At 45.0% G+C, this 15,041-nt stretch overlaps 1 protein-coding gene across 1 annotated transcript in view; it reads right to left on the bottom strand.

The window, feature by feature from the left end:
• The window catches only part of Dna2 (DNA replication helicase/nuclease 2), a 37,477-nt gene extending 23,759 nt beyond the window's left edge, over positions 1–13,718 (bottom strand). Inside the window, exons 1-6 of the mRNA XM_008832661.3 lie at positions 13,291–13,718; positions 9,850–10,029; positions 7,886–8,069; positions 5,961–6,106; positions 3,311–3,439; positions 600–819 (exon numbers count right to left, since the gene is read on the bottom strand). Coding sequence (XP_008830883.1) covers positions 600–819; positions 3,311–3,439; positions 5,961–6,106; positions 7,886–8,069; positions 9,850–10,029; positions 13,291–13,367 — 936 coding nt within the window. The 5' untranslated portion in view covers positions 13,368–13,718. The remainder of the gene's footprint in view (positions 1–599; positions 820–3,310; positions 3,440–5,960; positions 6,107–7,885; positions 8,070–9,849; positions 10,030–13,290) is intronic.
• Between the last annotated feature and the right edge of the window lie 1,323 nt (positions 13,719–15,041).

The following is a 15,041-nucleotide window of genomic DNA, read 5'->3' as shown; positions in this document are numbered from 1 at the left end:
AAGCCCTTCCGTGAGCCAGGCATGGTGATGCACACCTTTAATTCCAGCACTCAGGAGGCAGAGGCATGAGGATCTCTGTGAGTTCTAGGCCACCCTGGTCTACATAGTGAGTTCTAGGACAGCTGGGGCTACACAGAGACCCTGTCTCAAAAAGACCAAAAAAAAAAGTGTGGATAGGTTGGGACTAAAAGAAAATACACACCAGCTTCCTACAGCAAGTCTTAAGTAAATTTACATAAAAATCGCTCCAAGGTATATAAGGTGCATGAAACATGAAGGTAAGCCTGCTTTGAACAGGCCAGTGTACATGGTAAGATCTCCAACTTACAGGAATAAGGACTTCGACTTTAGAAGCAGCATCTGTGTACAATGCTAGTTTAGCAGTATGATGTCACCGTTCACGTTCAGCTCCTGTACCACCTTGTTAGAGGAAATTTTCTACTGAGCATGTATGTACTGACAAAGCAGGCCGAGTACTCTGACAAAGTTGAAAAGTACAACGGGACACTCAAATGTTATCTGAATTAAACCCAGATGCAAAGAGCACACTACACGCTTAAACATTCTACACATTCAGACTATTTGCTAAAGATTTATACCTGACTACGGTGTTCAATAGAATTGGATTCTTTGCCAGTTTTAAGTTCCAGCGGCATTATCTTATATTTTGTTTTACCACCTCGATGTATTTTCACATCAACTGTAACATCTATTTTGCCCTTCAATCCAAACCGAGGGGACCAAATGCTTTCTTCAATATCCAGTGATTTTGTTACTTCAATGTTACACAAGGAATTACTGTTACTACCATCACTTGGCCTAAAAAATAAAAAACAAAAAACACTTAGTTAGAACACAATCTTCACATCTGCCTCCACTGACTGCTATACCACACCTGTCTTTTCTGATTGCTGGTTTTTTTTAATTTGCTTTTTGTTTGGTTTCCTGAGACAGGGTCTTAAATATATAGATCAAGATGACATTGAACTTGTGACCCTGAAGCTTCAGCCTCACATGTGGGACTGTGGGTTGGTACTACCACACCAGGTCTCACCTTGGTCTTGGTGACTCACCTGGAGCTATACTATCAGCATCACACTGAATCCCGTATAAAAGCAAAACCTCAAGGGTTTTGCATGGCCCATTAATTCCAGCACTCAGAAATGAATGTGTAACAAGCTCAAGGCCAGCCAAGAATGGTGGCACACGCCTTTAGTCCCAGCACTCTCGAGGCAGAGGACGAGGCTCTCTGTGAGATCGAGCCCAGCCTGGTCTACATAGCCAGGTCCAGGCCAGCTGGGGCTACAGGAAGACCCTGTCTCCAAAAGACTTAAAAAAAAAAACAAACAAACAAATGGAAATCTGTAACTATCACACCATCAGTCTAAACATCTTGCATTTGACAGAACTGGGTGCAAGTGGCTCTACAGATGGTTAGAAGGTTCCAACAGAAGATTCCAATAGAAACAGATAGGAAATGTCTTGAGGAAATATAGGAAAGAACATGCTACTTTTTGCACATGCCTATTACCAGACATGATCATGCAGGACGCCTGACTTCTTCAGTGTGAAGCATGAGATGCTTCCCTGCCATTATCAGAACCGGCTTCCCGGCTATCATGGGCAAGGGAGCACAACTAGGGCTCAAAGCTAACTGACCAGCTAATCATTACCATGTCTTAGAGATTGGGCTGGGCAGGTTTAGCCTGGTAGACAAAGCACTGTATTAAAGACAAAATTAAAAAGCTACCAAGTTGTTTGGTGAGAAACAGGTAGCTCTGAAATGGTTGCATCATGTTGATGCTGACATGCTCACTCCCTGCTCTAATAACTGACAGAGAAATGTGTGTGGTGACACTGATGTTTTTTGTTTTCTGGGTTGCTTTTTGTGTATGTTCTGGAGACAGGGTCTCACTAAGCATCCCTGGCACACCTGGAACTCAGTACGTAGAACAAGCTGGTCTTGAACTCAGATATCCCTACCACTGCTTCCCAAGGGCTGGGATTAAATATGTGTGCCAACACACCTAGCCAAGGAGATACATTTTAAAAATCATTCTTAAGAGGCTAGAGAGGTGGCTCAGTGGTTAAGGCACTGGCTGTTCTTGCAGAGAATCTGAGTTCATTGCCCAGCATGCACATGGTGGGTAATTATTAGTAATTCTAGTTCCAGGGGATCCAACCCCCTCTTCTGACTTCCTCTGACACTAGGCATGCATGTGGTATACTTACATACATGCAGAAAAAAAACACTCATACACATAAAATAAAATCTTTTTAAAAATTCAAAAGGAGCCAGGCGTGGTGGCACACGCCTGTAGTCCCAGCACTCGGGAGGCTGAGGCAGGGGGATCTCTGTGAGTTCGAGACCAGCCTGGTCTACATAGTGAGTTCCAGGCCAGCTGGGGCTGCAGGGAGACCCTGGCTCAAAAAAGACCGAAAAAAAAAAAAAAAATTCATAAAAGGTCAGATGAATTAGTTATTCAAACAGTGAAAAAATATGAAACTACGCAGAATAACATGAGAAGAATTGATTATAATATTGATTATAATGAAAATTAAAATTTTCTACTCATTCCTGGCATAGTGGCAGCACACCTTTAATCCCAGCACTCAGGAGGCAGAGGTAGATGGATGTCTGAGATTGAGACTGAGGCCAGCCTGGTCTACATATAGAGTTTCAGGCCAGTTAAGGGAAATCCTATTCAACAACAACAACAAAATTTCTATTCATTAAATTGTTTGGGTCATGGAAAGACACGATGGGTCATAAGGTGTGAAATGGGCAACAAAATAGCTAATTGTAAAAGCTTGTTTCAGGCGTCCATGTCAGAATCCTATGGCACGCTAGTTAGTGGACCTTAGACAGCTTTCAGGAGTCAGTTCAGTTCTTGCCTTCCACCATGTTCAGTTCTTAGCCTTCCATGCTAGGCTCAAACTCAGGTCATTAATCTTAGCAGCAAGGGCCTTTACCTGCTAAGCCATCTTACCAGTCCATAGCTTGGCCTTTAAAAAGCTTTAAAAGATTTATTTTTACGTGTATGTGTACCCGTGTAAGTTTATGTGCACCATGTGTGTGGGAGCTTGAGGAGACCAGTAGTGAGCAGCAGATACCACGGAACAGGAATTACAAGTAGTTGTGAGGTGCCATGTGGGTGCTGGGAACAGAAGCCAGTCCTCTGCAAGAGCAGTAAGCACTCTTAACTGCCAAGCCATCTCAACAGCCTTCCTGAAAAAGTTCTGAATCAATAAACAGAATGGGATCCTGGTCTAGACTCAGAACACGACATAAACACAGTGCACGTCTTACAGAGAAAGCTGCATCCGAGGGATGGCAGCAGCAGTGCCATGCATGAAGTCTTCAGCCCACTTGGAAAGGGAAGGAAGGTATTCTCCAACCTCCTGTTTTACCTCATCTTGACTCAGGTTTAAGCGATACCTGCCAAAAAACAGAAATAGGGGCAACAGATAAGAAAAACAATATCCAAACAGACAAGCTTATAATGAATGGATTTTTAAAAACATTTTATCCATTATTCTTTTAATTTTTTTTTGGGGGGGGGGTCTTTTTGAGACAGGGTCTCCCTGTAGCCCCAGCTGTCCTACACCTCACAATGTAGATCAGGATGACCTTGAACTCACAGAGATCCACCTGCCTCTGCCTCCGAAGCGCTGGGATCAAAGGCGTGCGCCACCATGCCTGGCTTGTTTATTATTTTTATTTTATGTGTATGTATGTATTGCCTGCATGTAGGTAAGTGTACCCATGTTGTGCAATGCCCTTGAGGACAGAAGAAGCCGTCGGATCCCCTGGAACTGGAGTTACGGACAGTTGTTAGCTGCCATGTGGGTGCTGGGATTCGATCCAGGCTCTTCTGCAAGAACAACCAGTGTTCTTAAATGCTGAGCCATCTCTCCTGCCCTCTTATTCTTTTATTTTTGAAACAGGGTCTCCCTGTAACCCCACCTAGCCTGGAACTCCTCTGTAGACCAGGGTGGCCTTGAACTCATAGAGATCTGCCTGCCTCTGCCTCCAGAGTGCTGGGATTAAAGGCATATACCACCACGCCTAGCTTATTTATTAGTCTATTTTATGTGTATTAGTGTTTTGCATACATGTAAGTACACCTCTATTGTATACTTACCTCATGGAGGTAAGAAGAGAACACAGGATCCCCTGGAAATGGAGTCATGGACAACTGTTAGCTACAACATGGGTGCTGGAAATTGAACCTGGGTCCTCTGCAAGAGTCGCATGTGCTCTTAACCACTGAACCATCTCTCTGGTCAGTCATTTCCCCCATTCTTTTATTTGAGACAGGGTCTCGCTGTAGTCCCAGCTAGCATAGGACTCACTATGTAGACCAGGCTGGACTCAGAGATCTACCTGCCTCTGCCACCCAAGTGCTGGGATTAAAGGCTTGGATTGTTAAAAAATTGACTCTTCGGCAGGCGTGGTGGCGCACGCCTTTAATCCCAGCACTTGGGAAGCAGAGGCAGGTGGTCTTTGTGAGCCACAGGACAGCCTGGTCTATATAGTGAGTTCCAGGACAGCTGGGGCTACAAGGAGACCCCTGTCTCAAAAAGACCCAAAAAAAAAAATAGATTGACTCTTCAAACTGGGTGTGGTGGCGCACGCCTTTAATCCCAGCACTCAGGAGGCAGAGGCAGGAGAATCTCTGTGAGTTCAAGGCCAGCCTCGTCTACATAGTGAGTTCCAGGACAGCTGGGGCTACAGGGAGACCCTGTCTCAAAAAGACCAAAAAAAAAAAAAAAAAAAATTGACCCTTCAAGAATTTCATACATATACCTGGGTTCGATTCCTAGTGCCCACATGACAACTAACACCTGTCCATAACTGTAACTCCAGTTTCAAGGGATCTGATGACCTTTTCTGGCCTCTGGAGTATAGTGCACTGATACATAGAGAATAATAAATAAAATTTTAAGAAAAGTAAAAAATCCTCCATAATGTCTCCTTATCTAACTATCTAAGTCTAAAACACTCATACATGTAAAATAAAAATAAAAACATCTTAAATTATTTTTTAAAGTAAAATTATATATTTTAAGTATTTTATTATTTATTATTTTTATTTATGTGTATGAATGTATTGCCTGCATGTAAGGGCACCTGTGTTGTGCAATGCCAGTGGAGGTCAGAAGAAGACATCAGATCCCTTCGAACTGGAGCTACAGATGGTTGTTAACCACCATGTGGGTGCTGGGAATTGAACCGGGGTCCTCTGCAAGAGCAGTCAGTGCTCTTAACTGCTAAGCCATCTCTCCGACCCCTATTATATATATATATATATTTATGTGTACAACTATATTGCCTGTATGTAGGTATGTGCACCCATGTTGTACAATGCCCACAGAGGTCAGAAGAGGGCGTTGGCCCTGGAACTGGAGTTTTAGGCAGATGTTAGCTGCCATGTAGGTAATGGGACTCAAACCCAGGTCCTTTGCCTCTATAAGAACAGCCAGTGCTCTTAACTTTTGAGCCATCTCTCCAGCCCCATAAAAATATTTTTTTAAGTGACAGCAGCACAGGCCAGCATTCTAATGGTCTGTAAAACAGGCAGCTCTATCTTTTCCAGGTTCTTCAACCCACTGAGTTATCAAAACTGGCAAAGTTGCATCTGAAGCTGCTTTCACCTAAGTCCAAAGCCACACAATTTAGAATATCAGTTTCTAGAACTAATGTGAAAATGCTTATTGCACATTCTCTGAGAACAGCCAAGGAACTTGCTGAGCACATGTATGGGATATTTAAGTTATAGTAGCCAGAGTCCCTGTAGCTCAAAGTCAGGAACACCACCCAGGGGTGGCACCCAGTACTGCAGCCCTAGAGGCTGAGTCTTGCCTGCACTAACTCATAATAAAATCCACTTCCAGAAACCCAAATTCTAGGCAAGTAGAATCAAACTGTACCTGTGGTTCTTCTCACAAATACTTACATTTCCTTCAAATGTCTTAGTTCTTGAAAAGTTTGAAAAGCAAACTCTTGAAGCTTTTCTGGAGCAAAGCTGTCACTGATCGCTTTTTGAAAAACTTCATGGAGAATTGTACCAATCAGCATTTGGCGAGTGACAGGATCAGAGATCTATGAACATAAAGCAATATAAACAGTTTACTCCACAATGTATAGCACAGGAGTGATTATATATTCTAAAACTATCAAAGATGCCAGGCATGGTCACACGCCTTTAATCCCAGCACTCAGGAGGCAGAAGCAGGCAGATCTCTGAGTTTGAAGCCAGCCTGGTCTACAGTGAGTTCCAGGCAGCTCCAGCTACAGTGAGACCTTGTCTCAAAGATTCCCCCCCCCCAAAAGCAATCGGAGCCAACATGTATTGATTATGTCAAAATATTAAAGTTCTCTTTTCTTTGTTTTTAGGCAGAATCTCACTCTAGCTCAGGCTACACTGGGACTATGTACCCAGCCTGGTCTGGAACTAGAAGTGATTCCCCTGCCTCAGCCTCCCAAGTGCTGGGAACACAGGCAGGAGCCACCACACCTGGCACTGTTTTCTTATAGTGGGTAGAATAATTAGATGACTTTAAGTTTTCCTACTCAGAATTATCTCAATTATTGTACAAATATTAAGTAATTTTTTAAATCACTGTATTTCCATTTTGAAAAATGATTAAAATACCAAAAAAAACCCCTCAACCTATTGTCAAAGGTTTAAAACTTGCCAAGTATCCTCTCTACTTTTACTTTATGATCTACCCAAATAGAAATATAAAGGCATAGCTGAGAAATATGCAAGTGATAGATTCAGAGTTGGCAAGATGGCTCAGTGGGTAAGTGGTTGTCCCTTGCCGGGCATGGTGGCACATGCCTTTAATCCCAGCACTTGGGAGGTGAAGGCAGACAGATCTCTGTGAGTTCAAGGCCAGCCTGGTCTACATAGTGAGTTCCAGGACAGCTGGGGCTACAGGGAGACCCTGTCTCAAAAAGACCAAAAAAAAAAAAGTGGTTGCCCCAAAACCCTGGCAACATGAATTTCATCACCAAAGCCCACATCCAAAAAAAGCCGGATGCTGTTTCTACTGCGGATGGTGGTTGATGCAGAAACTCAACAACTGGTCAAAGTGCAGAGTAAAAGTGCAAAGTATCAGTGGAGTGTTCAGGCACAAATGGCACATCTGTTATCAGCACACTCCCCACCCCAAGGCCCAGGGACCACAGTGGAAGAGGGAGCAGAAAGACTGTAAGAGCCAGAGGATGGAGAGGACTGGAGTAAACAGTCTTCTGAACATGACAGGACCCCTGCACTCATGAACTCACAGCAGCTGTGGTTGCCTACAGAGTCAAGCCAGTCAACACCCCAGCACAGAGGGGGTTGGTTCATGAACACCCCTATCCCTAACTGACAAGCTAATAACTATGACAGCTCATGGCTTCTGGGGGAGGGAGGGTCAGTTTTCTTTAAAGGTATGACCCCTGGTAGGTCAACAACACTCCAGTGGATGGCCCCCACACTCATGAGCATATGGGCAGCACAAACTGGACTGGGTGGGTCATGAAAGTAAAAAGTTGATGGGGGAGGTGAGAGGTGGATCTGGAAGGAGTTAGGGAGAAGGGTAGAGGTGAATGTGCTCAAAATATATTGTATGAAATTCTCAAAGAATTAATAAAAATGTTTAAAAAGAAAAAGCCAGGTGTAGTGGTCCATAGGCTCTCTGAACTCAATATCCTCTCTGTAAGATGCAAATGAAGATCTTCTACCTGTTGAGTGGACCAAGTGACCAGTGAGATGGAAATGTTCTGAGGGTGAGGTTGTGCTTGGAGGAAGACAGACATAAATGTCCAAGGCCCAGGATTCCACCCCGACACACCAGGGGGAAAGGCACATTAGTTGTTACAACTGTTTACCCTGAATGTTTCACTCAGGACCGCTCTTCTCATACACCGAATACTACTGGCTACGCTTGTGCCAGAGAGCAGCAGATCTGGGTATAGAATCAAAAATCCAAAATTGTCATCTATTATCCAAGTTTCAGACGTGCAGTCTCCCTCCAAATGAATGATATCTCCTGGCTGGACTGGCACAGAACACCTAAAAACAAAGCAAGGTTAACATGGAAATATACAACTTAGATTCCTACATTTAAACATATTAAAAAGGCATTAAACATACCAAGCAAGCTGGGTGTGGTGTCACCCGCCTTTAATCCCAGCACTTGGGAGGCAGAAGCAGGTGCATATGCATATAAGCAGGCAAACATTCATATACATAAAGTAAAGATAATTTTTAAAAAATTTATTTTTATCATTTTTATTTTATGTGTATGAGGGTACTGCCTGCGTGTATGTGAGTGCACACATGTCGTGCAATGCCACGGAGGTCAGAAGAGGGCTTCGGATTCCCCTGGAACTGGAGTTAAGGACGGTTCGTAAGCCGCCATGTGGGTGCTAGGAATCGAACCCGGGTCTTCTGCAAGAGCAGACAGTGCTCTTAACTGCTGAGCCATCTCTCCAGCCCCCTATTTTTATTATTTTTATTTTAAGGGTATACGCATATTGCCTGCATGTAGGTAAGTGCACCTGTGTCATGTAATGCCCGCAGAGGACAGAAGAGGCTGTCGGATCCCATGGAACTGGAGTTATAGACAGTTGTTAGCTGCATGTGGGTGCTGGGATTCAAACCCAGGTCTTCTGTAAGAACAGCCAGTGTTCTTATAGGCTGAGCCGTCTCTCCAGCCCCAGTAAAGATAATTTTTAAAAATTAGTTTGGTCGGGGGGGAATGGCTCAGCATAAGAGCACTGGCTGCTCCTGAAGAGGACCTGGGTTCAGTTCCCAGCACCCACATGGCAATTAAGAATGACCTATAACTCCACTTCCAGGGGATCCAATGCCCTCTCCTGACCACCAAGAGCACTGCACAACATGGGTGTACCTACATACATGGCAGGCAGTACACTCATACACATAAAATAAAAATAATAAAATATTAAAAAATAGTTTGGGGCACAAGAGAATTGAGATGCTGGGATAACACAGTTTTCCAGGAAAATCTAGCAAATCTACTTCATTTTTTAAAATATTTTATTATTTTTATTTTATGTGTATGAGTGTATTGCCTGCATATAGGTAAGTGCACCCATATCATGCAATGCCCGTGAGGACAGAAGAGGCCGTAGGATTCCCTGGAACTGGAGTTACAGACAATTGTTAGCTGCCATGTGGGTGCTGGAATTCGAACCTGGGTCTTCTGCAAGAACAATCAGTGTTCTTGACCGCAGAGCCATCTCTCCAGCCCTCCTTTTATTTTTTATTTTTTTGGTCTTTTTGAGACAGGGTCTCCATATAGCCCAAGCTCACCTGGAACTCACTATGTAGACCAGGCTGAGAGATCCTCCTGCCTCTGCCTCCCAAGTGCTGGGATTAAAGGCATGTGCCACCACACCTGGCTTTTTTTTTTTTTTTTTTAAAGACAGGGTCTCACATGTAGCTCTGTCTGGCCTGAACTATGCAGACCAGGCTAGCCTCAAACTCACAGAGATACTCCTGCTTCTGCCTCCCAAGTGCTAGGATTAAAAGTAAGCAAAGGTGTGAGCCACCATGCTGAGACTGATTTAATCCACACAAACCATTTGACAGGTTAGAGCTAGGACTATAGCTTAGTGGCAGAGTGTCTACCTAGCTCACACAAGGCTTAGGTAAGCGGACATCCTTCAGACTCTACCTAGTCAAGCCAAATAATCCTAGCATTTGGGGGAGAGGGATAGAGGCAGGATAATCAGGACTTCAACAACAAACTACGTAAGACTCTGTCTCAAAAACAGAAACATTTGATAGCCAAACCAGTCAGTGCTCAAAGTCTAACACAAATTACCAGCCATTCCTAAGGATGCATAGTTCCTTGTGCTCTGGTGACTGGGAGGCAGTGATGACCAGGTGTTTTTCATCATCACCCCTTTCATTCTGTACAGTTTCAACAGCTAGTACCAGGTAGCGGTTATCCAGTCCCCGGCTCAGAAATGTTTGAGGAAAGGTATCCATCTTCTCCTGAAATCTAGAGCATACACATAAAAAATCATCTTAGTGAAACCATGAAGGAACAAGATTCCCAACAAGTACCTGGAAGTTAGTGCTCTAGTTTTGTAGGTTTGTTTCTTTTGAAGAGCTTAAGTTGAACAAAGACACACTGGGAGAATTCCTATTATAAAAAATAGGGCTGGTGGCTGGGCGTGGTGGCACATGCCTTTAATCCCAGCCCTCAGGAGGCAGAGGCAGAAGGATCTCTGTGAGTTCAAGGCCAGCCTGGTCTACATAGTGAGTTCCAGGACAGCTGGGGCTACAGGGAGACCCTGTCTCAAAAAGACAAAAAAAAAAAAAAAAGTAGGGCTGGAGAGACAGCTCAGCAGTTAAGAACACTGGTTGTTCTTGCAGAAGACCTGGGTTCGAATCCCAGCACCTACATGGCAGCTAACAACTGTCCAACTCCAGTCCCAGGGGATCTGACAGCCTCTTCTGTCCTCCTCGGGCATTGCACAATACATACTTGTGCACTTACATACACGCAGGCAATATATGTATACATATAAAGAAATAATAAAAACTGGGGCTGGCACTCAATAGCTAGAGTGCTTGCCAAAGCTCGGGTCCATCAGATTCCCAGTACTGTATGAACCAGGTATCTGGGTGTGGCGACTCAAACCTGTAATCCTAGCACTTGGGAGCTAGGGTCAGCAGAACCAGAAGTTCAAGGTCATCCTCTGCAACAAAGAGACTTCAAGACCAGCCCAAACCACTTGAGGCTCTGTTTCAAAACAAACAGAAATGACTCCTCTTTAAAAAAAAAAAAGAAATTATTATTTTCATGTGTATGAGTGTTATGCATGCATGTAGGTAAGTGCACCCATGTCATGCAATGCCCTCGGAGGACAGAAGTGGCTGTTTGATCCCCTGGAACTGGAGTTACAGTTGTTAGCTGCCATGTGGGTGCTGGGTCTTCTACAAGAACAGTCAGTGTTCTTAACTGCTGAGCCAAGCCATCTCTCCAGCCCCAGAAAAGACTCCTCTTTAAAGAAAAGAAAAAAAGAAATTTTTTCTCAGGTGCAACGGTGCACACCTCTAATCCCAGCACTCAAGAGGCAGAAGCAGGCAGATCTTTATGTGAGGTCAAGGCCAGCCTGGTCTACATATCAAGTTCCAAGCCAGTTGGGGCTACATTGAGAGATCCTGTCACAAAAAACAAAAATTTAAAAAAAAAAATTTAAGATGGCCAGGCGTGGTGGCACACGCCTTTAATCCCAGCACTTGGATCTCTGTGAGTTCAAGTCCAGCCTGGTCTACATAGTGAGTTCCAGGACAGGGAGACCCTGTCTCAAAAAGACCGAAAAAAAAAAAACCAAAATTTAAGATGAATGTGATGGCTTGTACAGGAAGCTTGCCACAAATTCAAGGTTAGCCTGATCTACAAAATGAGGCCTGTTCAAGGCCAGCCTGAGCTACATAAAACCCTATTTCAAAACAAACAAACAAACAAAAAATATTGAACATGTTTCTCCCACTGCTTAAAGCATTTCCAAAGCACAACTAAAAGAAGAAATTGTGGTCACTTTTCCAAATATGAGACCTGTATCCGGCAGGATGTAGCTCAGTGGTTTAGCACCTGCCTCATACATGTTAACATATGAGGACCTGAGCTTGATTCCCTAGTACTGTTGACAGAAAAAAGGAAGGAGAGATTTATTTTGCAAGAGTAGCAAAGGAGGTTTGCTGGAATTCCTCAGAGAAGTTGCAGAATTTACTAATCTTTTTTTTTGGGGGGGGTCTTTTTGAGACAGGGTCTCCCTATAGCCCCAGCTGACCTGGAACTCACTATGTAGACCAGGCTGGCCTCGAACTCACAGAGATCCGCCTGCTTCTGCCTCCCTGTGCTGGGATTAAAGGCGTGCACCACCACGCCCAGCCGAATTTACTAATCTTTACCCTGACTTGGACCTACTGTGTGTCAGGTCTTTGGTGCCCCCCCCCACCATCCCCCTCTCCCCAGGGTGAGGGAACACCACTAAACAAACACATCATCTAGCCCAACTTCCTATTTAATACAGGAAATGTTCCCAGCCTCTCCTGGTAAAAAAAAAGCAAGCTCCCCTCCCCACTCCCAAGAAAAGGTGAATGCACAGATGTTCTCAGCTCTGACACTCAAGCACTCCTCCAGCCTGGGCTTTTGGAGTAGCTCTCATTACTTACACAAGTATTGAACCACAATGCCACATCCCACTAGAGAGCAGGCCTCACAACTTTTGTAGCTCATTCTTTTACAGTCACTCTGGTTTGTAATACACATTTATAATGATCAAAGTCAAATTCACTGTACATTTGTCCATTAGTTCAAAATAATTTTTAAAGACTTTTTTACGTATGTTTTTCCAGCATGTATGCATGTGAACCATGTGCATGCGGTGCCCTCAGAAGTGAGCATCAGATCCACTAAAACTAGAGCCACCAGGCCGGTGCTGGAAACTGAACTTGCAAGAGCAACAAATGCTCTTAACAGTTCTGAGCAGTCTCTCCAGCCCTGCAAAATAGTCTTTATAGAAAAACCCCTTTGCTTACGTATTTCCTGTTGGACTTTCATAATCCTAACAAGTGATCAAGTAAATCCAAAGTCTCTCCCTCTCCAATTAGAACATCAAGTCTTTTACATCATCCTACAGATCAAGTCAGCAGGCTGCACAATCCATTGTTCATAAATGGTTCACTTTACTCCCCTAAGCCATGACTTTCCTGAGCTCCGCTGTGAAGCCTACTGGATCTCGTCATGTTGTGAGGCTCGGCCTTTAAGGACTAAGCCATCTCTTCGGCCCCTACTGGATCTCTTAAAATGTATTACCAGGCCAGTGAGAAAGCTCTGGGTAAGGGGACTTCCCCCAAGTGGGATAACTGGAGTTCAGTCCCTGGGTACCCCACGGTGTACAGAACAAGCGGTCCTCTGACCTCCACGGTGGGCCACACACAAATAAATAAATGCAATTTTAAAGTTTTTAAAGGTATTGTTGACAGTGGTGTGGCGGCGTGTGATCCTGCTGAGAAAGGAGAAGAGCGAGTGCAGGGCTGACCTGGGCTACACAGAAAGACCTGTCCAAAATAACCGCAAAAAGTCGTAGCTGACCCAAAGCACAAAAGCAGACGTTTCTGGTTTAAGTTCCTGCGGCTAATCCTAGGGGACGGCATCTAGCACTCCCAGCCGGGAAAAAGCGGCCGCCCAGTCCCGCGCCCGCTCTGCGTTCAAATCTCCCGCCGCCCGCCCGCCCGCCCCACTCACAGCTCGGGCTCCCCCGCCGCCTGGGATCCGCAGCTCTCCTCAATCAGCAGCAGCTCCAGGTCGTCCAGCCGCTCCATCCCGGGGACCGCCTGATGGGGTCCAATGGGAGCTGGTAGCCGGGAACGCCAGAGCTAGGGACGCGCGGGAGAGAGGCCGCGCATGCGCAGACCCCCGAGAACAGGGGACCTGCGCGCTGCGCTCCCACCCGGCCCTCTGCCAACAGCTCCTCCGCGCGGCCCCGCCTGCCTTCTTGCCCCACCTGGGCTATGCAAAAAGAAGCCTGGGTGGCCAGCCTGGAGGAAGCGGCCCAGCCGACCACTCCAGCCCCGGCCCAGTACAGGTTCTAGTTGTAAGGGGTCTCCGAGCCCGGCTGCCTGCTGCCAAGACTGCCGGCCTGAGTTCAGTACCCCGGACCCGCACGGTGGAAGGAGAGATCCGACTCCCTCCCCCTGCAAGCTGTCCTCTGAACGCCACACAAGTGCCACGTGATATGTGCATGCATGCACGCGCGCGCGCGCGCGCGCACACACACACACACACACACAATAATGTAAGCAAATCTTTTATGTGTGTTGTGCCTACACGGGTAGGGGCACCATGTGTGTGCAGTGCCCGTGGAGGCCAGAAGAGGGGTCAGATCCCTAGAACTGGAGTTTCAGTCCTGGGTTGTTGGCTGCCATGTGAGTGCTGGAGACTGAAGCAGAGTCCTTTGCAAGAGCCGCAAATGCTGGTGACTGCTGAGTCCTCTCTCTGGTCACCTAAAATATCTTTTTTTAAAAAAATATTTTCTTTATTATTTTTATGTGTACGAGTGTATTGCCTGCATGTATATGAGTTCACACGTGTCGTGCAAGGCCGCAGACGTCAGAAGAGGACTTCGGATTCCTGGAACTGGTGGTGACTGCTGAGTCCTCTCTCTGGTCACCTAAAATATCTTTTTTTAAAAAAATATTTTCTTTATTATTTTTATGTGTACGAGTGTATTGCCTGCATGTATATGAGTTCACACGTGTCGTGCAAGGCCGCAGACGTCAGAAGAGGACTTCGGATTCCCCTGGAACTGGAGTTAAGGACTGTTCGTTGCCGCCATGTGGGTGCTGGGAGTCGAACCCAGGTCCTCTGCAAGAGCAGTCAGTGCTCTTAACCGCTGAGCCATCTCTACAGCCCCAACTAAAATATCTTTTAATGGGGATGGGAAGATGGCTCACAGGTAAAGAGAGCACACTGCTCTTCCACAGGAATTGAGTTCTGTTCCCAGCACTCAGGTCAGGTGGATCCCAACTCCCTATAACTCCAGCCCGATGTGGTGGCACAAACTGATAATCCCAACTCTGGGGAGGCTGAAGCAGAGGGTTTTGAGTTTCAGGCCAGTCTCGGCTATTTAAAGAGACCATTTCAAACAATAAATAGGGATGGCAAGTTGCTCAATTGTAAAAGGATTGCCTAGCACATGAAAAGTCCTCAATTTGATCTCTAGTTCCACAAAATGATAAAAGAAACCATGGAAACAATGATAAAAATTTATTTTCAATATCTTTATGGGTCTATAACTGACAACTTTAAAGTGCAATTTTTTATTTTAAAAATATTTTCAGTTCTCCTATCTTGATAACATAACTAAGATGCTGACTTTATACATTTCAATTATCCTAAGTGAATAATAATAGTTGGCTACAAATGTGGTCCAGAAATGAAAACACAAAACAGTTTTATAAATATATGTATTCCTACCTCCTGGTATGCTTATAGTC

The sequence above is a fragment of the Nannospalax galili genome, unplaced genomic scaffold (assembly GCF_000622305.1).
Source record: "Nannospalax galili isolate Female #2095 unplaced genomic scaffold, S.galili_v1.0 scaffold156, whole genome shotgun sequence".
Classification (NCBI taxonomy): Eukaryota; Metazoa; Chordata; class Mammalia; order Rodentia; family Spalacidae; genus Nannospalax; species Nannospalax galili.
Note: the sequence above shows the minus strand (reverse complement) of the source record. Positions and strands in the feature narration are given on the sequence as shown.